Raw genomic sequence first — 22,605 nt, forward strand, 5'->3', positions numbered from 1 at the left:
CCAGGCAGGGAATGTTTCTCCTTTCCAAGCCCCAGCCAGGCGTTGGTGCCTGTATTAACTTGCTTTTTGTTCACAGCTGCAGAAAACCAGCAGGGCTTGGCCCAACCTCCCAGGAGAACACTGGCACTGGCTTTTATTGGTTTTTTTTTACAAGCTGTATTAGTTAATACTGAAAAACTGTTGCAGAAAGGAAACCCTTCTTGCTGCAGAGGTGTTTCCTACACATCTTGTTGTCCCAACCCTGCTTGCAGCTACCCCAAGGGAACTGATTCAGCAGCTCAGGAAGACACAGATGCCTTTAGGAGCCTCAGGAGAGGTAACACAGGCACCAAGGGAAGAGAGGAGCATTCAAGCCCAGGCATGAACCTCAAGGTCTGACAGCACAGAAACACGACCTGGGTTTATTTGGTTAAGGGCCTGCCCCACAGCCAGGCTGCAGAGGAGCACCCACTGTCCGTGACCTCATCCAGCCCAGCAACAAGTTACCAAGCAACTGAGAATGAAAATCTGAGTGCGTAAATGTGGCACCGAGCACTCTGCTCTGCACAGCCTCTCATTGCCTCAGGAGCTCTGTTTGCTTCAGCTCCCCCACAGGACATTGAGTTCTGATCAATCAAACGTGTCCACTTAAAAAAAACCCCAAAACACAATGGAAAAACCACCACACAGAGATACACCCCCATGTGTGGGATCCAAACCACGTCACAGAACCACTGGCAAAGGAGAAAGAACCTGGACAATTTTCCAGAGGTTCCTCCCCTTTCCAGCTGCCGACGTGGTCAGGAGGTGATTACACCAAAGCCAGCCAGAATCCTTATTCCAGCCTGACCTACATTTTTCCTGCTTGGATCAGCCCAAGGAGCAAGAGCCACACAGGCACTTGGCAGCCACCGGGTTTATCCCAAAGAGCCCTGGCTCAGCCCCATCCCACAGCCCTGCCTTCAGAGCCTGAGCTGAAGGAGGTGCTCTGTTTTCCCCCAAACAGGAAACCCTCTGCAGTCAGTCCCACACCTTCAAACACAAACATACAAATAAAGGCTGTTTTCCCCAGTTTTGTGCTCATTCCCAGCAGTTCGCCTGTCATTGTTGACATGTCAGTCACGTCATTACTGTCAGACGTAAGGAGTGTCTCATGTCTCAAAAAAAGATTAATCTATTTCTTTGTAAGTAGTCCGGTAAATTGCTCGGTTGAATCTGACATAAGGAATTCCCAAATTTACCTTCCCCGAGCGATCTGAGTGTAGAGATCCATGAAACAGCAGCCGTACCTCCCAAACACCTCTCACTTAACAAGCCCCTGACAACTCTTCATCCTCCCTTAAGCACAAAGGCCCCCGGGGAATTCCATACCTGCTCCACGCCCTTCGCGACGGGCATCCTCACCCCCGAGCCACCTTCCCCGTCCGCAGCCGGCTCGCTCTCCCAGGGCAGCTTGTTTTTGCCTCTGCCGGCGCTCAGGACCCTCCTGGGGCTCGTTCCTCGCCGGGCACAGGCGGGGCCGTGCAGGGCACCGCGGCAGGCGGGGTGCCCGCATGGCCCGTGCGCGCTGCGGCTCCGGCTGCCCATCAGCAGCCACTCGGTGTCGGGGCCGGGCGGCGGGCAGGGCCCGCGGCAGCGGCCGGAGCAGGGCAGGGGCACTCCGTACTCCACGAGTCCCTGCTGGCCCAGCCGGGGCAGCGCGTTCCGGGCCAGCCGGGCCCGCACGGCCAGCGCCGCCCCCGCGCCGCCGGCCCGCAGCTCCACGGCGTCCAGGGCGCGGAGCAGCGCGCCCGCGTTGCCGGGGCCCAGCGCCGAGGCCAGCGCGGCCATCGCCTCCATGGCGGCGTGCCGGACCCTGCGCTTGGCGTCCAGCAGCGCCGGCGCCAGCGCGGCCGCCAGCTGGGGCAGGTCCAGCTCGGCGGCGGGGAAGGCGAGCAGCGCGGCGATGCACGTGTGGAGCAGCTCCTCGCGGAGCCGGGCGCTGCGGTGCCGCAGCAGCCGCTCCTGCAGCAGCAGGCGCAGCACGGGCCGCGGCCCGGCCGCCGCCATCAGGCGCAGCAGCAGCCGGGCGCCGTCCCGCCGCATGGCCGGCTGCGCGTCCCCCAGCGCCCGGGCGGCCGCGCACACCAGCGGGGCCAGCACGGCGGGGACGCGGCGGCCGAGGCGCAGCGCCAGCAGCCGGGTCACCTCCAGCGCGCCCCGCGCCACCGCGAAGTTGGGGTCGTGCAGCAGCGCGTCCAGCAGCGCGATCAGCCCCAGCAGCGCGGCGGCGGGAGCGGCGCCCAGCGCGGCCGGGTTGCAGCCCTCCACCGCCCGCCGCAGCTGCTCCACGGCCTGCGCACGGCCCCGGTAGTCCCGCCGGTCCAGCAGCCGCGCGCGAAGCTCCGGCGGCACCAGCGGCAGCTCCGGCCCCAGCGGGGCGGCCGCGTCCTCGGTGCCCGGCCCGTCCTCAGCGGGGCTGGGGGGCTCCGTGCCCGAACCGTTGTGAGCGTGGCCGGGGGGCTCCGTGCCCGGTCCGTCCTCAGCGGGACCGGGGGGCTCCGCGTCCGAACCGTCCTGAATGGGGCCGGGGGCATCGGTGCCCGGACCGTTCAAAGCAGGGCCAGGGGGATCCGCGTCCGAACCGTTGTGAGCGGGGCCGGAGAGCTCCGTGCCTGGACCGTTGTGAGCGGGGCCCGGGGGCTCCGTGCCATCCTCACGGTGCTGTGCGGAGCCGCCGCGCTCCCAGGCCCGGCCGCGGCCCCGCGGAGCGGCGGCTCCTGGCGGCGGCTCCGCCATGGCCCGAGGCCGCGGCCATGGGCGGCCCTCAGGCCCCGCCCGGCAACGCCGCCGTCGCCAGGGGGCGCCGCGTGCCGCGCCGGCGCGGGGCCGACCACGCCGCGGCGAGCGGGGGGGACACGCGTACCTCCGCGACTTCTCCTCAGGCCGCTGCGGACGGGACGGGGCGCGAACGCGGTGGCGAAGAAACCGAGAGCAGCGTCGCTCGAGCGGCGGGGATAGGGTGAAGCAAAACCGGCGGGGAAGCGAAAGCGCGGGGGGCCCCCCGCGCGGTGCGCGCTGTGGTAGCGCCCGGGGGCCGGCGGGTGTGGGTGTGTGCGGCGGCGCGGCCGTTGATTGGCGGGGCGCGCGGGGCGGGGCGGCCGGAAGTGACGGACGGGCGGTGGCGGAGTGGCGGAACGAGGCGGCGGCGGCGCGGCCGGGCCGGGCCTGGGGCACCCCGGCACAGGTGGGAGCGGGGCCGGCGCTGCACGGCCGGGACACGGCCGGGACACTGCCGCGGGGTGGCCGTGAGGGGAGCCGTGCTTTCTCGGGCGGGGTGCGAGCGCGGCGGGAGCGGCTGCGCGGGCGGCCCGCCCGACACGGGGAGAGTGGCGGAGCCGCAAGGACCGGGAGCGCTGTGGGCTGGGAGGGACCGTGGGCAGGGACACCGGGAGCCCGGCGTGCTCCGGGACCTGGCCGAGAACGGAACCGGGACGCCGAAGGGACTCTGGTCAGGGACACCGGGAGCCCAGCTTGCTCCGAGCCCCGGCCGAGAGCGGCGCCGGGGTGAGCCCCGCACCGGGCAGAGCAGCAGTTCCAGAAGCAGGGAGTCTCTGCTGTGTTTGTCTCTCTTCCCCCGGGTGTTAGGGCCGCGCTCAGCCCGGCTCAGGCTCTCTGACCGTCGCAGATCCAGCCCAGCCCCGTCCCTGGCGGTCCCCAACCCGCGCTCGGGACACGGCAGAGCCCGCAGCTCCTGTGCTGCTCCCCAGCACACCCACAGCCCCGGCTCAGGTGTTCCCTGGGCTCCCCTCTTTGTGTCCAGCCCCTGCTGAGGTTGAGATAAGCTTTAGCCACGGGCTGGGAGGATCTGAGAGCCCGGAGCCGTTTGGTGTCCTGAGCACGGGTCGCTGGGCTGGGATGCAATTCCAGCGCTGCTTCATGTTCCAGCTGCTGATTTCTTGCTAAAAAGTAAAATAAATAACAGCAAATCCATGGTATGGGTGATCCTGGCCATGCAGAGGGGTGAAAGGTTCTACCAGAGTGGTACAGGAAGTTTTATTGGTGCAGAATACCTTAAATGTGGTTATTCACAGGTGTTCCGGCAGGTTTTGCATCTGAGCTGGGACCACTCCTTTTTCCATGTGGTGGTGCCTTAGGTTTCCTGATTTCTGTGTGTGTTTGTATGATCAAACCAGGAACTGAACACAAACACAAAAGGGAAGTACATTCTTTTAGCTGCTGGATGGCTTTTTTATGATTTTAAATTTTTAAATTTTTCCATGGATAATTTGTGCTGCAAAATTGTGGTAGGGAAAACGTTGTCTTTTGCAGATGCACTTAAATGAGTTTTTTTCAGTTATTTTTTCCAGTGAAGAGTGATAATAGGAGAGCTTATTTATCTCTTGGTGGGTAAGAGCTTTTCCAGCCCCTTCCCTGTCACTGCTATTGTATTCTGCATTTAAACGTTGGCAACCCATTTGATTATTTCCAATTAAGCACTTTTAAGTGGGCTCACCTGCAAGTGAGGTGTCATTTAAGGAGCTGTGCAGATGATGAACTTATTATGAAGATAAAAGAAGCAAGATCTTGCAGGGATCATTTAGCAAATCAAAAGCTGCTCTGCTCAGGAGCGGGGGGTTGTTCCCTGCAGAACAATGGCATTGTGTCCCAGGATCCTGACACATCCCTACCCTCCGCCTCTCAGCAGAGCAGGGCTGGGGGCTGAACAAAGAGCTGCTGCACCCTGGCAGTGCTCAGGGAGCTGGAATTAGAGCAGGTGCCTCCAATTAGGGCAGGAACCCGGGGGCTCCGGTGTCACGATGTGCACGGGACGTGGGGGAGAGCAGCTGTGTGGGGGAGTGAGGATTCTGCTCTCCTGCAGCTCCTGGGCAGCGTGGGCAGCTGCCAGGGCTGGGGAGTGCTGAGAGTCCCAGGTGCTGAGCCTGTCCCTGCTCACCTGGGCAGTGCTGAGAGTTCCAGGTGCTGAGCCTGTCCCTGCTCACCTGGGCAGTGCTGAGAGTTCCAGGTGCTGAGCCTGTCCCTGCTCACCTGGGAATTGCTGAGAGTTCCAGGTGCTCAGCCTGTCCCTGCTCACCTGGGCAGTGCTGAGAGTTCCAGGTGCTGAGCCTGTCCCTGCTCACCTGGGCAGTGCTGAGAGTTCCAGGTGCTGAGCCTGTCCCTGCTCACCTGGGAATTGCTGAGAGTTCCAGGTGCTCAGCCTGTCCCTGCTCACCTGGGCAGTGCTGAGAGTTCCAGGTGCTGAGCCTGTCCCTGCTCACCTGGGCAGTGCTGAGAGTTCCAGGTGCTGAGCCTGTCCCTGCTCACCTGGGCAGTGCTGAGAGTTCCAGGTGCTGAGCCTGTCCCTGCTCACCTGGGCAGTGCTGAGAGTTCCAGGTGCTGAGCCTGTCCCTGCTCACCTGGGCAGTGCTGAGAGTTCCAGGTGCTCAGCCTGTCCCTGCTCACCTGGGGAGTGCTGAGAGTTCCAGGTGCTGAGCCTGTCCCTGCTCACCTGGGAATTGCTGAGAGTTCCAGGTGCTGAGCCTGTCCTTGCTCACCTGGGCAGTGCTGAGAGTTCCAGGTGCTGGGCCTGTCCCTGCTCACCTGGGCAGTGCTGAGAGTTCCAGGTGCTGAGCCTGTCCCTGCTCACCTGGGCAGTGCTGAGAGTTCCAGGTGCTGGGCCTGTCCCTGCTCACCTGGGCAGTGCTGAGAGTTCCAGGTGCTCAGCCTGTCCCTGCTCACCTGGGCAGTGCTGAGAGTTCCAGGTGCTGAGCCTGTCCCTGCTCACCTGGGCAGTGCTGAGAGTTCCAGGTGCTCAGCCTGTCCCTGCTCACCTGGGCAGTGCTGAGAGTTCCAGGTGCTGAGCCTGTCCCTGCTCACCTGGGCAGTGCTGAGAGTTCCAGGTGCTCAGCCTGTCCCTGCTCACCTGGGCAGTGCTGAGAGTTCCAGGTGCTGAGCCTGTCCCTGCTCACCTGGGCAGCTCTGAGCCCTCCAGAGGCTGAGCCCATCCCAGCAGGGATTTCCTGGCACGGTGGGAGCCACAGGGCGAGGTGAGGTGGGGATCTCCCCTTTCTCCTGTGCTCCTCTGTGCATCCACAGCACAGGAATCTGCTCCAGCCCCTCTGCCTCAGTGGGGGTGGCTGGCAGGGGAATGGGAATGGCAATGGGAGCTGCTCCCTGCCAGAGACAGGCACAGCAGGACTGGGCTGCTCCCCAGGAGCACTGAGCAGGCAGGGAGCTGAACAAAAGGAGTTTAGTGCAGGAACTGAACTGCACAAAAGGAGTTTAAGAACTTCTAAAACTTCATCTCAAATAAGCCAGTTGTTTTCCTTAGTTATCTGTGTTTGTTTCTGTTTCAGCCACTGTTCAGTTCTCTCAAACCCTTGATGTAGAGTCACAGAGTACCCTGAGTGGGAAGGGATCCACGGGGATCTTCAGGCCAGCTCCGGGCCCTGCACAATCAAATCATATTTTACTCCAGAACAAAACAAAGTGATGGTTGTGGGTTTTTTTAATTGAGTGTTGAATCTAGCATAGACTATTAATGAACATTTGAAGTCCTGGATTTAACTTGCACGAAAAAGTGCAGCAGGTAAGGGTTGAAAGGGGAACTGGGGACCTTATTAGACAGCAAAACACCTTTTACCTGTCGTGCGTGCCAAAGCATGAGGTGACAGCTCTGTGTTTGTCCCAGATGGACGGGTCGTCCCCGCCGTTCCTGCTGGCCAAGCTGACCCCGCTGCACTCGGAGCAGCTGCTGCAGGGCCTGAACCTGCTGCGGCAGCACCAGGAGCTCTGTGACGTGGTGCTGCGCGCCGGCGAGGCCAAGATCCACGCGCACAAGGCCGTGCTGGCCAGCATCAGCCCCTACTTCAAGGCCATGTTCACCGGGAACCTGTCGGAGAAGGAGAACGCCGAGGTGGAGTTCCAGTGCGTGGACGAGGCGGCGCTGCAGGCCATCGTGGAGTACGCCTACACCGGCACCGTCTTCATCTCGCAGGACACCGTGGAGTCGCTGCTGCCCGCCGCCAACCTGCTGCAGGTCTGTTGTGCTGCCGTGGAACAGCCTGTCTCGGCATGCCAGGTCCTTCCCCGGCTGTGCCAACGACCCCTCCCTTCCCCTCCCTGGCCCCCTTGCTGAGAGCTGTCCGTCAGTCTTGGCATCCCAGCCAGGGCACCGAGTGATTGGCTGTGACGGGGTCTCAGGGGTCTGAGGATGAGGGAAGAGACGAGGATCTGACTCCATGTTTCAGAAGGCTGATTTATTTTTTTATGATATATATTACTTTAAAACTATACTAAAAGTAATAGAAGAAAAGGTTTCATCTCAGAAGGCTAGCTAAGCTAAGAACAGCAAGGAAAGAATGATGACAAAGGCATCTGCCTTAGACTCTCTGTCCGAGCCAGCTGACTGTGATTGGCCATTAGTTAGAAACAACCCCATGAGACCAATCCCAGATGCACCTGTTGCCTTCCAGAGCAGCAGATAACCATTGTTTGCATTTTGTTCCTGAAGCCTCTCAGCTTCTCAGGAGGAAAAATCCTAAGAAAGGATTTTTAATGAAAAGATGTCTGCGACAATTGGCAGAGTTCAAAAGATTCCTCTCAGCCCTGGGGACATTGGGCCATCCAGGTGTCATTTGTCCCCTGAGACTTTCCCCCCCTTACCTGGTTGGTGGGATCCCTACCCCTGCCCTGCCCCTCTCCCTGGGGTTAAAACACACAGCAGCCATGCAGTTCGGTTGTTCTGTTGGAGCTGGTGCTGCATTCAGAGGCCTGTGTGCCAGGAATAAAGCTCTGGATCAAACCCTCCAGCAGAACCAACTCCTTTTTCCTTCACCTCGCCTTAAAGCTTCTCCACCAGAGGTAAACCTGAGCTCCTGCATGTCTGGCCTTGTCCCAAGCGCCCAGCTGCAGCATCCAGCCAGCCAGAGGTGTCTGTGGGGTGAAACACCGCACACACACCAGGCCAGAAGTGTCTGTGGGGTGAAACCCCACACACCCAGCCGGCCCAAAGGTGTCTGTGGGGTGAAACCCCACACACCCAGCCAGCCAAAGGTATCTGTGGGGTGAAACACCACACACCCAGCCAGCCAAAGGTATCTGTGGGGTGAAGCACCACACACCCAGCCAGCCAAAGGTGTCTGTGGGGTGAAACCACCCCAGCTGCCACCTTTGGTCCAGCAGCAAGGCCAGACGAGCCCAGGCACGGCAGTATTGGGGTTTAATTCCAATCCAGGTGAAGCTGGTGGTCAAGGAGTGCTGCGCCTTCCTGGAGAGCCAGCTGGACCCCGGCAACTGCATCGGCATCTCGCGCTTCGCCGAGACCTACGGCTGCCGCGAGCTCTACCTGGCCGCCAGCAAGTTCATCTGCCAGAACTTCGAGGACGTGTGCCAGACCGAGGAGTTCCTGGAGCTGACGCACTCGGAGCTGGACGAGATCGTGTCCAACGACTGCCTGAACGTGCTGACGGAGGAGACGGTGTTCTACGCCCTGGAGGCCTGGATCAAGTACGACGTGCAGGAGCGCCAGAAGTACCTGGCGCAGCTGCTGCACTGCGTGCGCCTGCCCCTGCTCAGCGTCAAGTTCCTCACGCGCCTCTACGAGGCCAACCACCTGATCCGGGACGACCACACCTGCAAGCACCTGCTCAACGAGGCCCTCAAGTACCACTTCATGCCCGAGCACAGACTGTCCCACCAGACCGTGCTGCTGACGCGGCCCCGCTGCGCGCCCAAGGTGCTCTGTGCCGTGGGGGGCAAGGCCGGCCTCTTCGCCTGCCTGGAGAGGTGAGGAGCGGCTCTGGGCGCTGCCTGGCACCCCTGGCGGGGCGCTGGGAGCTGGGATCCCCCATCTCTGGGGTTGGAAGGGATCTGGGAGTGCCACCAGGGCTTGCGGGGTGGGGTTGTTCTTTTCCTCCATCAAAACTCTTCAGCAGGTTGAATTCCAAGTTCCTCCATAAAAACTCTTCAGCAGGTTTTCTTTAACAGGGGTAAGCCCGAAGTTCCTTTATAGAAACTCTTCAGCAGGTTTTCTTTAACAAGGATGGGCTCCAAGTTCCTCCATAGAAACTCTTCAGCAGGTTTTCTTTAACAAGGATGAGCCCCAAGTTCCTCCATAAAAACTCTTCAGCAGGTTTTCTTTTTTTTAACAAGGATGAGCCTCGAGTTCCTCCATAGAAACTCTTCAGCAGGTTGACTTCCAAGTTTCTCCATAAAAACTCTTCAGAAGGTTTTCTTTTTTTTTTAATCACCATGAGCCCCAAGTTCTTCCATAAAAATTGTGCAGCAGGTTTTCTTTAACAGGGGTAAGCCCAAAGTTCCTCTATAGAAACTCTTCAGCAGGTTTTCTTTAACAAGGATGAGCCCCAAGTTCCTTCATAAAAACTCTTCAGCAGGTTGAGTTCCAAGTTCCTCCATAAAAACTCTTCAGCAGGTTTTCTTTTTTTTTTAATCACCATGAGCCCCAAGTTCTTCCATAAAAACTATTCAGCAGGTTTTCTTTTTCTAACAAGGATGAGCCCCAAGTTTCTCCATAAAAACTCTTCAGCAGATTTTCTTTAACAAGGATGAGCCCTAATTTTTCCATAGAAACTCTCCAGCAGGTTTTCTTTTTTTTTTTTACAAGGATGAGCCCCAAGTTGCTCCATTAAAATCTCCAGCAGTTCTTTTTTAACAAGGATGAACCCAAAGTTTCTGCACAAAAATTCTTCAGCAGGTCTTTTTAACAGGGATGAGCCCCAGGTTTTTTTTTCTCCATAAAAACTCTTCAGCAGGTTTTCCTTTTTTAACAGGGATGAGCCCCAAGTTCCTCCACAAAAACTCTCCAGCGGGCTTTTTTAACAAGGATGAACCCAAAATTTCTCCATAAAAAACTGTGCAGCAGGTTTTCTTTTTTTTTCACAGGGATGAGCCCCAAGTTCCTTCATAGAAACTCTTCATCAGGTTTTCTATTTTTAACCAGCATGAGACCCAAATTCGTCCATAAAACTCTCAAGCAGGTTTTCTTTTTTTTTTAACAGGGATGAGCCCAAGTTCCTCCATAGAAACTCTCCAGCAGGTTTCTCTTTTTTTAACCAGCATGAGCCCCAAGTTCTTCCATAAAAACTCTTCAGCAGGTTTTATTAACAAGGATGAGCCCCAAGTTCTTCCATAAAAATTCTTCAGCAGGTTTTTTCAACCAGCATGAGTCCCAAGTTTCTCCATAAAACCTCTCCAGCAGGTTTTCTTTTTTTTAACAAGGATGAACCCCAAGTTCTGCTGTAAAAACTCTCCAGAGGGATTTTTTAACAAGGATGAACCCAAAATTTCTCCATAAAAAACTGTTCAGCAGGTTTTCTTTTTTTAACTAGAATGAGCCCCATGTTTCTCCATTAAAACTCTCCAGCAGGTTTTTTTTTAACAAGGATGAGCCCCAAGTTCTTCCGTAAAAACTCCCCAGCAGGTTTTCTCTTTTTTTAACTAGAATGAGACCCAAGTTCCTCCATAAAAACTCTTCAGCAGTTTTTTTTAACAAGGATTATCCCCAACTTCAAAATGCTTTTTTTTTATTTCATTAATAATTTGCAGTGTTAGGGGGTTTTGTTTGTGCCAGACATTTGTTTGTGCAAACAAAAAAGCTCTGGAATAATTTTCATGCTGTTGATTGAGTTAATAAGGTTAATTAAGTCTGCACAGTTCTTATTTTTCTTTCCAGGTATTTTCATTTCACCTAATTTTCCCTCTGATTTGTTATTATTACAAACAAATCATAAAAATTATCTTGCTGTCTGACAAATGTGCTTCCTGATAATTCAGAATTCCTTGGAATTAAAATAGAGTTAATCAGAGCAGAGTGGGAGAGCAGAAAGGAGGCTCAGGGAGACTTTTCCCTACAGCTCCTGCCAGGAGGGCACAGCCAGGGGGTCGGGCTCTGCTCCAGGGAACAGGGACAGGAGCAGAGGGAACGGCCTCAGGATGGGTACAGCAGGAATTTCCCCATGGAAAATTGGACCTGGGAGTTCCAGCTTGGGGCTCATTTTGATAAGATTTTGATAAGATTTTTGGGCTGATTTTGATGAAATATCCAATCTAATCTGAATATATTTCAGTAATGCCAGGTAGGGTTTCACTCCAGGTTTTCCATTGCATTGTTGATCCTGGGATGTGATTTAGGACAAAAGTTCCTCTCTGGAAGCAGGAATTGTCTCCCCAGCAGCTGTCTTGTGTCATTTAGTGGCTGCCATTCCTGAATTTTGGGAATGAATTGTTGGATTTTTCCATCCAGAAGAGAGGGATGGATCTGAGCTCTGCCTCTGTCTGTGCTGAGGGATTACGGGATATTTGCAGGAGGAATTGTTTCAAGGAGAAAATGGAAGTGGCTGCCCAGGGAGGGTTGCAGTGCCCATCCCTGGAGGTGGCACTGAGAGCTCTGGGCTGGGCACAGGGTGGGCATTGGCACAGCTGGGACTCTGATCTTGGAGCTCTTTTCCAGCCTCAGGGATGCTGGGTTCCATGAAGGAGTTCTGGATCATGGTGTGACCCTGGCTTTAATCCCAGCTGTGGGCAGGTGTCTGTGCAGGCAGGAGCAGTGGCTGCCTCTCCTCCTTCACTGCATCCCAGAGTGAACCTCCTCAGTTCCTGGAGAGTCCCTGAGGCTCCTCCTGGAGCAGAAGGAACAAAAGAGAGAGAAAAACAACTTTCTGTCCCCGGCTGGTGTGGCTGGGTGTGCTCAGAACGTGGGATTAGCATTCCCAGAGCTGCTGGTTAAACTGTGTGTGGGCTGTTCCTATACAAATATCCATTTGTACTTGCACTGGCAGAGCTTTGATGTTCAGTGTGCCTGAGCAGCCCCAGGAGCGTTCCTGTGCCCAGGCAGGCTGCCTGAACTGGTTCCACAGCTGGGTTCTGGAGCACATTCTGGGATCTGCTTTGGGACAGTTCTGTGCTTGCAGGGAGAGGCACTTGTGAGAACCTGGCCAGAGCTGGGTGTGCTTTTCCCTGGGTTCAGAGGTACCAAAGTCATTTCAAGTGGATTTTCCCAGTGATGGTCACTGATATTAAACCAGATGTCAGGGCTGGGAATTGTTGGGTTTATAGACTTAAAAAATAAAGGGAGTTTTGTTCTTCATAAAAAAAATGTTTGAGTGAATAAAGTCATTCTCTGATATTCTTCAGCTCTGCTTCTTTCCCACCTTCTTCAGTGACTATAAAAATGTAGCTTCCCAGTATAATTTGGATTATTTTCAATTTTTTGCTACTTCATAATAACAAAATTACTTAGAATATATTTAATCTCTGTTCTCTGGTGTCTCAGCAGCTCCTGTTTCTGGCTCTTAGTGCCTGCCAGCTCTCGAGGGGCCTCACACTCCTGTATGGTTTTTGAACAGATCATGTTTCCTCTGTACCAGATAACCTCTTAATTATTTAGCTAAATTATTAATTAAACTATTCAGGTAGATTGGCTAGACTTTATATGGGGCAAACTAGACCCTGAGTATACTCACACTGAGTATAATTAAAAGAAAATGGTATTTTAAGGTTGAGCTTTGGGGTTTAGGATTTAGCTTGAGGGCTGAGCTTTAAGGTTTAGGGTTTAGCTTGAGGGTTGAGCTTTAAGGTTGAGCTTTGGGGTTTAGGGTTTAGCTTTAGGGTTGAGCTTTAAGGTTTAGGGTTTAGTTTTAAGGTATAGGGTTGAGCCCTTAGGTTTAGCCTTAGATTTAAGGTTTAAAATGCTGTTTAAAAGAAATAAGCTGTTTTAAAGATGTATTTTTCAGGGTAGTTTGTGCTACGTGGACACTTTGTTTAAATTACAGAGTGCACATAAAATCCACATTTATAAACTGCTAGCTGTAGTTTCTAAATGTACATTTGTAAATGCAGATGTGTGCTCCCCTCTCTGTAATTTGCTTTTCTCTCTCCCATTTCTGAGGCTGGTTTGGTTTGTTTTTGATTTGTTTTCCCCTCCCTTTGGGGCACGTTTTCAGCCATTCCAGTTCTCCCTCTGCTGACTGGCTGTGTGTTTGCCCTGCAGCATGAAGATGTATTTTCCCCAGTTCTCCCTCTGCTTACTGTCTGTGTGTTTCTCCTGCAGCATGGAGATGTATTTTCCCCCCAGTTCTCCCTTTGCTTACTGGCTGTGTGTTTCTCCTGCAGCATGGAGATGTATTTTCCCCAGTTCTCCCTCTGCTGACTGTCTGTGTGTTTCTCCTGCAGCATGGAGATGTATTTTCCCCCCAGTTCTCCCTTTGCTTACTGGCTGTGTGTTTCTCCTACAGCATGGAGATGTATTTTCCCCCCAGTTCTCCCTTTGCTGACTGGCTGTGTGTTTGCCCTGCAGCATGGAGATGTATTTTCCCCCCAGTTCTCCCTTTGCTGACTGGCTGTGTGTTTCTCCTGCAGCATGGAGATGTATTTCCCCCAGAACGACTCGTGGATCGGGCTGGCCCCCCTGAGCATCCCCCGCTACGAGTTCGGGGTGTGCGTGCTGGAGCAGAAGATGTACGTGGTGGGGGGCATCGCCACCCACGTGTGCCAGGGCATCAGCTACAGGAAGCACGAGAGCTCCGTGGAGTGCTGGGACCCCGACACCAACACCTGGAGCTCCCTGGAGAGGATGTTCGAGAGCCGCAGCACGCTGGGCGTGGCCGTGCTGGCTGGCGAGCTCTACGCCCTGGGCGGCTACGACGGCCAGTCCTACCTCAGGAGCGTGGAGAAGTACGTGCCCAAGGGCAAGGAGTGGCAGCTGGTGGCACCCATGAGCAGGACACGGAGCTGCTTCGCTGCCGCCGTGCTGGACGGCATGATCTACGCCATCGGGGGCTACGGGCCTGCCCACATGAACAGGTACGGGCACCTGGCTACACCTGGGCGTCACCAAACCCCACAGGCAGGGTCATTCATCCTCCCCCTGCCCACATGAACAGGTACGGGCACCTGGCTACACCTGGGCATCACCAAACCCCACAGGCAGGGTCATTCATCCTCCCCCTGCCCACATGAACAGGTACGGGCACCTGGCTACACCTGGGCATCACCAAACCCCACAGGCAGGGTCATTCATCCTCCCCCTGCCCACATGAACAGGTACGGGCACCTGGCTACATCTGGGCATCACCAAACCCCACAGGCTGGGTCATTCATCCTCCCCCTGCCCACATGAACAGGTACGGGCACCTGGCTACACCTGGGCATCACCAAACCCCACAGGCTGGGTCATTCATCCTCCCCCTGCCCACATGAACAGGTACGGGCACCTGGCTACACCTGGGCATCACCAAACCCCACAGGCAGGGTCATTCATCCTCCCCCTGCCCACATGAACAGGTACGGGCTGAGGGCACCTGGGTACCACCAAAACAACCTGGGCAGCCTTTTACATCCTTCCCCTGCCCACATGAACAGGTATGGGATGGGGACACCACCAAAACACCCTGGGCAGGCTCATTCATCCTCCCCCTGCCCACATGAACAGGTATGGGCACCTGGGCAAAGCCAAAACGTCCTGGACAGGTTCATTAATCCTTCCCTGCCCACATGAACAGGTATGGGTTGGGGGCACCTGGCTACCACCACAACATCCTGGGCAGCCTTTTACATCCTTCCCCTGCCCACATGAACAGGTACGGGCTGGGGGCACCTGTGCCCACCTGGCACCAGCAAACCCCACAGGTAGGTTCATTATCCTTTCCCTGCCCACATGAACAAGGATGTGCTGGGGTCACCTGTGCCCACCTGGGCACCAGCACAAACCCCCTGGGCAGCCTTATTAATCCTTCCCCTGCCCATATGAACAGGTACAGGCTGGGGTGACCTGGGCACCACCAAACTTCACAGGTAGCCTTTTTAATCCTTCCCCTGCCCATGTGAACAGGTGTGTGCTGGGGGGACCCACACTGCCCACATGAACAGGTGTGTGCTGTGCCCACCTGGGCACCAGCAAACCCCATGGGCAGCCTCATTAATCCTTCCCCTGCCCCACCCTGTGCCCACCTGGCACCAGCAAACCCCACAGGCAGCCTTTTACATCATTCCCCTGCCCACATGAACAGGTACGTGCTGGGATGGCCCTGTGCCCACGTGGGCACCCAATTAAATAATCTCCAGTGGATCCTGGGCCTCATTAATCCATGTACTGTCACACCAGTCCCATCATTCAAAAGGGAGGTCTTTATTTTTATTCCACTTTGTGTCTTCCACCTTATTTGGGCTCTTTTTTAGATCACCTAAAAGGTGATTTTACCAAAAACATGAAAACAAAGACATGCCTGCACATTACTGAGCCTTGGAGCTCAAACCTGCAAAATCTGAGGGTGGGTGCTGAGCTTTACCACAAAAGCCCTGATTTGAGGTGGATTGGAGTTGTCCCATGCTCAATACAACAAAATAAATACAAAACTCTGATGGGATCTTGAATTAGAGTTACTGCTCATAGCAGGATTGAGGATGGGCAGTTCTGCTCTGACTCCAGGGCTTGTTTCAGACCTTGCATTCCCAAGGAGTTTTCCTGGCACCACCAGCTCATTAACTCCCCTGTTCCCTGAGGATGTCCAGGGACATCCAGGTATCCAAAGGAATCATTTTCCATCATTCAAATGGGGACAAATCAGCTGAATGTCCCTCCAGGAAGCAGAATAATAAACTGCAAGTGTAAGAGCTGAATAAAGAATGAAACCCTTGTTCCTAGGGAGGGACACAGGGATTGTTCAGCAGACTGGCACCAGGTGTTGTGATGATGAATTGCATTGACTTTTTATACTTCAGGCTGAGTCAGGGAGCTTTAGGTTGGATATTAGGAAAAGGTTCTTCTTTTAGGAAAAGATTCTTCTTTTAGGAAAAGATTCTTCTTTCTATTAGAAATGGATCCTTGATCATTCTAACTCAGGCTGTTCCATATTCTGTGAATAATCCTGGTTTTATTTATGATTGGAGGGGTGAGTGCTGAGCCATGCCATGCAGCACCAGGCTCCTCCAAGCTCTGGCATTAAATCAAGCTCACACTGGGTAATGAACCCCTTTTCCAAACTCTGTGCTGCTGATCTCCTCTTCCCTTTTTTCCTGCCCCTCTGTGCTTGGGCAGGAGCAGCTCTGAGCCATGAGTGTGTTAATGACTGACCATCTGTACAGTGATCAGAAATATTAATAACGATGAGAATTCATTTCCCTTTGATCCTGAAACCTCTCCTGCCCTCTGTGGTTTGATCAGCAGCCTCTTTTGAGCTTTTCCTGAGGAATATAAATACACTCTCCACATGCTTTTTCTCTCTGAATGTTATTTTCAGGCCACCCTCAAGGTAATTTTGGATTTGCTTTGTAGCCACAGGAATACACTTCAGCTCTGCATTGTGTTCAGTTCCCCACAGCATTTTTGTTTTAATAGATTATTAGATTATTTTAATAGATTATTATATTATTTTACTAGATTATTTTACTAGATTATTATATTACTTTACTAGATTATTATATTTTAATAGATTTTACTAGGTTAGTATAATATTTTAATAGATTATTATAATATTTTAATAGATTGATATTTATGTGATATGCATTTTAAATTCTTATTTTAAAAAATCGCACCAGGCATCCTGAAGGAGCTTTCAGCTCTGAGGAACCTCTTGGTTTTAGGGTGTGACCTGAAGATCCAGGACAGTGGGACAGGGAGGACATGGGGGAGGCTGAACCAGCTGCTTTGCCAGGGGGAAATATGGGATGGAAAAGTCTTTTAAGCTCATTGTACCCACCCTTTGACTGAATATATTATAAAAATAGGTTAAAACTGAATTTTGGCAACACTGTTGGGCTGCTTTGGTTGTGGCAGTGCCCTGGGGTGTGACTGATGCTTCCCAGGTGATAACACAACTTCTGGGTGCTGCTGTTGGGTTGTACCAAGCAACTGCAATGCTGAATTTTCCGTCAACTCCAGCCCTTTCTTCTGTGTTCCATTATTCCATATGTGTGGTAATTCTGGCAGAGCCAGCTGGAGCTGTGACATTCCAGGAGTGAATTCCCCAGATCCTGAGCTCAAAGTTGTGTCTGTGCCACCCCAGGAGGGAGTCCCGTTCTCAGATCCTGGGCTCACAGCTGTGTCTGTGCCATTCCAGGAGTGAATCCCATCCCAGCTCCCTGGCTCACAGCTGTGTCTGTGCCACTCCAGGAGTGAATTCCTGGGCTCACAGCTGTGCCTGTGCCACTCCAGGAATGAATCCCATCCCAGCTCCCTGGCTCACAGCTGTGCCTGTGCCACTCCAGGAGTGAATTCCTGAGCTCACAGCTGTGTCTGTGCCACTCCAGGAGTGAATTCCTGGGCTCACAGCTGTGCCTGTGCCACTCCAGGAGTGAATTCCTGAGCTCACAGCTGTGTCTGTGCCACTCCAGGAGTGAATTCCTGGGCTCACAGCTGTGCCTGTGCCACTCCAGGAGTGAATTCCTGAGCTCACAGCTGTGTCTGTGCCACTCCAGGAGTGAATTCCTGGGCTCACAGCTGTGCCTGTGCCACTCCAGGAGTGAATTCCTGAGCTCACAGCTGTGCCTGTGCCACTCCAGGAGTGAATTCCTGGGCTCACAGCTGTGCCTGTGCCACTCCAGGAATGAATTCCTGGGCTCACAGCTGTGTCTGTGCCACTCCAGGAATGAATCCCATCCCAGCTCCCTGGCTCACAGCTGTGTCTGTGCCACCCCAGGAGTGAATTCCTGGGCTCACAGCTGTGCCTGTGCCACTCCAGGAGTGAATTCCCCAGATCCTGACCTCAAAGGTGTGCCTGTGCCACCCCAGGAGTGAATCCCGTTCTCAGATCCTGGGCTCACAGCTGTGTCTGTGCCACCCCAGGAGTGAATTCCTGAGCTCACAACTGTGCCTGTGCCACCCCAGGAGTGAATTCCTGAGCTCACAGCTGTGCCTGTGCCACTCCAGGAGTGAATTCCTGAGCTCACAGCTGTGCCTGTGCCACTCCAGGAGTGAATTCCTGGGCTCACAGCTGTGTCTGTGCCACTCCAGGAGTGAATTCCTGGGCTCACAACTGTGCCTGTGCCACTCCAGGAGTGAATTCCTGGGCTCACAGCTGTGTCTGTGCCACTCCAGGAGTGAATTCCTGGGCTCACAGCTGTGCCTGTGCCACCCCAGGAGTGAATCCCATTCCCCAGATCCTGGGCTCACAGTGTGTCTGTGCCTGTGACGGTGCTCACAGGGGTCTTAGGCTGAGGGAAGAGATGAGGATCTGACTCCGTGTTTCAGAAGGCTGATTTATTATTTTATGATATATATTACATTAAAACTATACTAAAAGAATAGAAGAAAGGATTTCATCAGAAGGCTGGCTAAGAATAGGAAAGGAATGATAACAAAGGCTTGGGACTGACCGAGACAGTCTGGACTGTGATTGGCCACTAATTCTAAACATCTACATGAGACCAATCCCAGATGCACCTGTTGCAATCCACAGCAGCAGATAACCATTGTTTACATTTTGTTCCTGAGGCCTCTCAGCTTCTCAGGAGGAAAGATCCTGAGGAAAGGATTTTCCATAAAATGTGTCTGTGACATGTACCGCTCCAGGAGTGAATTTCCCAGCTCCCAGTCTCACAGCTGTGTTTGCCTTGCAGCATGGAACGCTACGATCCGAGCAAGAACTCCTGGGAGACCGTGGCCTCCATGGCTGACAAACGGATAAACTTTGGGGTGGGGGTCATGCTGGGCTTCATCTTCGTGGTGGGGGGACACAACGGGGTGTCCCACCTGTCCAGCATCGAGAGGTACGACCCCCACCAGAACCAGTGGACGGTGTGCCGGCCCATGAAGGAGCCCAGGACAGGTGGGACATGGCAGGGATGAACCTCTGAGCTGGTAACACCTGCAGGGACAGTGCCAGGGACTCCATCTCTGGGTGAGGGTCACTTCAGCATTCTGTGAAGGGATCTGGATTTCTCCAAGTTCAGTTTATTAATGCTGAGCTGTGACAAAAATTATGGGAAGTAGTAATTCTACTCTACCTCCTGTTTTTTCAGGGATTTCAGCAGTGATGGGTAGCAGCAGTTCTGTGCTCACTGTTCTGTTGGGTGTGGAGATTCAGGGGTGCAGGGCTGTGATGCAGCTCCCTGGGACAGGGACGGGGCTCAGGAAAAGCTGGGGCTGGGCCAGGGAGGGTCAGGCTGGATTTTGGGAAAGGTTCTTCCCCAGAGGGTGCTGGCACTGCCCAGGGAATGGGCACGGCCCCGAAGCTGCCAGAGCTCCAGGAGGGTTTGGACAGCACTGTCAGGGATGCCCAGGGTGGGATTGTTGGGGGTCTGGGCAGGGATGGGGCTGGGATGATCTCCAGCTCAGAACATTCCCTGGTTCTCTCCCACAGTCCCTGATGGGGCACTGGCACAGAGGGAGGTTTTATTGTAGGAAAGGGGATGAGAACAGCACCAAAGGAGTGTCAGAGCCAAACAGGGAAGGCTCCTCGTTCACAGCCCTTTTCTTTAGCCAGAGAGGGCTCTGGGGGTGGCTCCGGGTGGGGACAGAGCCCGGCTCCCGCAGGGTTTGGTGCCGCAGGGTTTGGTGCCCAGGGTTTGGTGCCACAGGGTTTGGTGCCACAGGATTTGATGCCCAGGGTTTGGTGCTGCAGTATTTGATGCCCCAGGGTTTGATGCCCAGGGTTTGATCCCGCAGGGTTTGACGCTCTCCTCTCCCCGCAGGCGTGGGCGCGGCGGTGATCGATAACCACCTGTACGTGGTGGGGGGACACTCGGGCTCCTCCTACCTGAACACGGTGCAGAGGTACGAGCCCATCTCGGACTCGTGGCTGGACTCGGCGGGGATGATGTACTGCCGCTGCAACTTCGGCCTCACGGCGCTCTGAGGCCGCTGCCCTCGCACGGGGCGGCCGGAGCTGAGCCCGGGGCCGCCGGGGAGCCGCTCCCGGGGCCCGGCACCCTCCGGTACTGCGGGAGCACAGGGCCAGAGCTCCGTGTCCCGCTGCCTTTGGCACCCTGCTCGCGGCTGGGGTTCGGGAGGGAGCTGGCATCCGGTTGGGAGTGCGCCCATCCAGTTGGGAGTGTGTCCATCCGACCCTTTCTAGAGCTTGCGTCTGTTCCTCCTGTGGAATGCGGAGCTCCCGAGCCGGGGGAGGCTGGGTGAGCGTGGGGGTGAGCGCAGGGGGGCTGAGCCCTGCCTGGCTGCGCACCGGGAAAGCTCCAGGGGCTTTTCGTGACCGGTAACTCAAGGGCTGCCTTGTTTCTGTATCTCAAGGTTTGTACATAATAAATGCCATAGGATGTTGCCTGTGCTCTCCTTTGTCACCTGCTTCCTGCTAGGAGGGCTGGGATGATCCTTGGAGATGTTTACCAGGCAAATTTATTGCCTCCTCAGGACGTTTTTGGATCTGACGGAGAGAATTTGCATTTTTAACTTTTCCTTTCTGTTTTCTGCTCGTGGAGAAACGAGTGCTAGATGAACTGACTTCAGCCTGCTGTGTGCTTTCAGTTGGAATGCGAGGAGAAATCACAGCAGCAGCATTCCTAGCATGATACCCAATAAATAAAACTTCCATCCCAGCCCATCCCATCCTCGCTCATGTCCGTGTTCCCCTTTTTCCAAGGACTGTGTGACTGCTTCCTCTGAATGTTCCCATCTCACAATGGTGCTAAATGTAGGGGTACCCCCGAGGCTGTTCCCGATTTCGGTGCATAAAGCATGTTTGGATTGTTCCACTGGTTTGGTTTCTTCTTTGCTCCATCCCCTCCGTGCCCCTGCAGCTCTGCAGTCTCATGGGGGATTTCACATTTATCGTTCCCATTCTCACAACTGGGACACCCCAGCTCGGGTTGTTCAGGCAGTTCTGCCTTCTCAGCAGTGCAGGGAGGTCAGACAGGGCTCATTCCAAACGTGTGTCCTGCTGAGGGGCAGCTCCTGGGGTTCACCCCAGTCCCACTGGGCTAAGCACAGCCCTGAGCTCACTGGAAACTGGGCCCGAGAGAGAGAAAGTGATGCTGTGGGTTATAGCCATCATTTGAAATGGAATTCAACCAATTCAGCACATTTTGGGTTGTCTTCTGATCTCAATTACCTTACATTTCTGTGGTGGCTGCCCATTGCCAGGCATGGTACTAGGGATTTTTCTTTGCCTCCAGAGTTTCCTTTCCCTTTATTTTAACATGTTTGGTGTTTGTTTTCCAAGCCCACACAGTGTTATTTTGAAAGGTGCAATAATATTTGAAGTAGCTGCTTTAAGAGCCATTTTTTTATGATTTTGCTAAATGGGAAGGCTTTAGTGCTCTGGATTTATCCTGAATTCCTGCAGAGCTGGTTGCTGCCAGGCTCCTCCAGTTCCTCCATTCCAATCACTGGGATTTCACCAGTCCAGGAGGGTGTTTTCACCATAAAACGTCGTTGACATATCCCAGGTGATTGCACAGACCATAAATCCCGCAGGTCTCCTTCAGATTTGGTGGAACTGAGCAGGATTTCAAATGTAAATAAGAGAAACTGCATTGGAACTGCTGGAATTATTAATTTGGCCCACAGGGGTTCATTCCAGTGACAGCAATAAAATAAAAGCTGATTTCATTATTCCAGGGCATCTCTTGGCAGGACAGGAGGGGCTCCAAGGCTGAATTTGGATGTTTGTGTGTGGGAGGAGAGGGAATCATGGAATACCAGGGTGGTTTGGGTGGGAAGGGACCTAAAACCCACCCAGTGCCAGCCCTGCCATGGCAGGGACAGCTCCCACTGCCCCAGGCTGCTCCAGCCCCAATGTCCAGCCTGGCCTTGGGCACTGCCAGGGATGGATCACAACAAAAAAAGTCCCAATTTTCATCCATTTCCAGCTCCTTATCTCTCAAACTGCACTTTACAGAGGGTTAAATGAGTTTATTTGTGTCCATACAGCTCAGAATTTCTGCTTTTTAAAAGATAATTATCTACAAGCTCCTCCTAGCAATGCTTTCCTTCCAGAAACTGATGGAATTTTTTGTCCATGTTACAAATATCGTTTCTGGGAGATAATATTGCTTCAGTGAACTTCCCATCCACAAATCCCCATTCACTGGAGGAAACAATGCAAAATATCCCAAATTGCCTTCAATTCTTTCAATTGACCTGAAACACAAAGAACTGTATGGTAATTCCTATTTTTTCTTCTTTTTGTTTTTGCCTTATGTGGAGTGTTGTGTTTTAAACCCAAGGAAAACTGAGATTTTTAGCAGGATTTAATAACTGTACAGGGAATTTTGTACTTGGGCTTGGCCAGAGTGCTTTGGTTGGGGGTAAAACCTGATCCATGTAGATTTGTGGTTTTACCTGTAAATATTTATATTTTTTTTTTTTTTGCAGCAACATCCTGGTTTTGTTTTGTCTACAGAAGTGGCCTTTGAGTTGCCCAGGATGAGAGCTGAGCGTGTGGGGATTCTCTGGCAGCTCCCACGGTGCTGTTCTTGTGCTCTCCAGGCATTGTTGTGCTGATTCCATTGGACCCAAAGCTGTTCAATGAAATAAACCTGGGAAATCCTGGTTTGGTGCTCAGTGCTGGAGCCCCTGGAGCTGCTCTCACCTCATGGAATGTCCTCGTTCCGTGGCTGCTGCCCCTTCTTCCCGACTTTTACATGTTGTTTAGCATCAAATCCTGGTTTTTACCCCCACACTGCTTTAATTTATCGTTAATGCACTTGGACAAGGCCTAGCACACACAGGATCAGAGC

At 53.8% G+C, this 22,605-nt stretch overlaps 2 protein-coding genes across 3 annotated transcripts in view; one reads left to right on the forward strand and one right to left on the reverse strand.

Moving 5' to 3' along the window:
* The window catches only part of TOGARAM1 (TOG array regulator of axonemal microtubules 1), a 34,716-nt gene extending 31,959 nt beyond the window's left edge, over window positions 1–2,757 (reverse strand). For both annotated transcript variants that reach the window (XM_054286834.1, XM_054286833.1), the window contains exon 1: window positions 1,351–2,757. In XM_054286834.1, coding sequence (XP_054142809.1) covers window positions 1,351–2,757 — 1,407 coding nt within the window. The remainder of the gene's footprint in view (window positions 1–1,350) is intronic.
* Window positions 2,758–3,135: 378 nt separating this feature from the next.
* Window positions 3,136–20,602, forward strand: KLHL28 (kelch like family member 28). Its single transcript, XM_054286839.1, has 6 exons — window positions 3,136–3,205; window positions 6,650–6,997; window positions 8,195–8,745; window positions 13,336–13,779; window positions 18,532–18,740; window positions 19,606–20,602. The coding sequence occupies exons 2-6, from the start codon at window positions 6,650–6,652 to the stop codon at window positions 19,767–19,769; spliced, it is 1,716 nt and encodes a 571-aa protein (XP_054142814.1). The 5' UTR covers window positions 3,136–3,205; the 3' UTR covers window positions 19,770–20,602.
* Window positions 20,603–22,605: the final 2,003 nt, after the last annotated feature.

Source organism: Melozone crissalis, unplaced genomic scaffold (genome assembly GCF_028551555.1).
Source record: "Melozone crissalis strain CALT ecotype California unplaced genomic scaffold, PUWL_Pcris_2 ptg000056l_1, whole genome shotgun sequence".
NCBI classification, from domain to species: domain Eukaryota; kingdom Metazoa; phylum Chordata; class Aves; order Passeriformes; family Passerellidae; genus Melozone; species Melozone crissalis.

Bases quoted from the DNA above. Each gene is read 5' to 3' on its own strand.
- KLHL28 (XM_054286839.1), top strand. From the start codon at position 6,650: ATGGACGGGTCGTCCCCGCCGTTCCTGCTGGCCAAGCTGACCCCGCTG. The intron at 8,746-13,335 runs GTGAGGAGCGGC...TTTCTCCTGCAG, and splicing joins CTCTTCGCCTGCCTGGAGAG to CATGGAGATGTATTTCCCCC. The intron at 13,780-18,531 runs GTACGGGCACCT...TTTGCCTTGCAG, and splicing joins GGGCCTGCCCACATGAACAG to CATGGAACGCTACGATCCGA.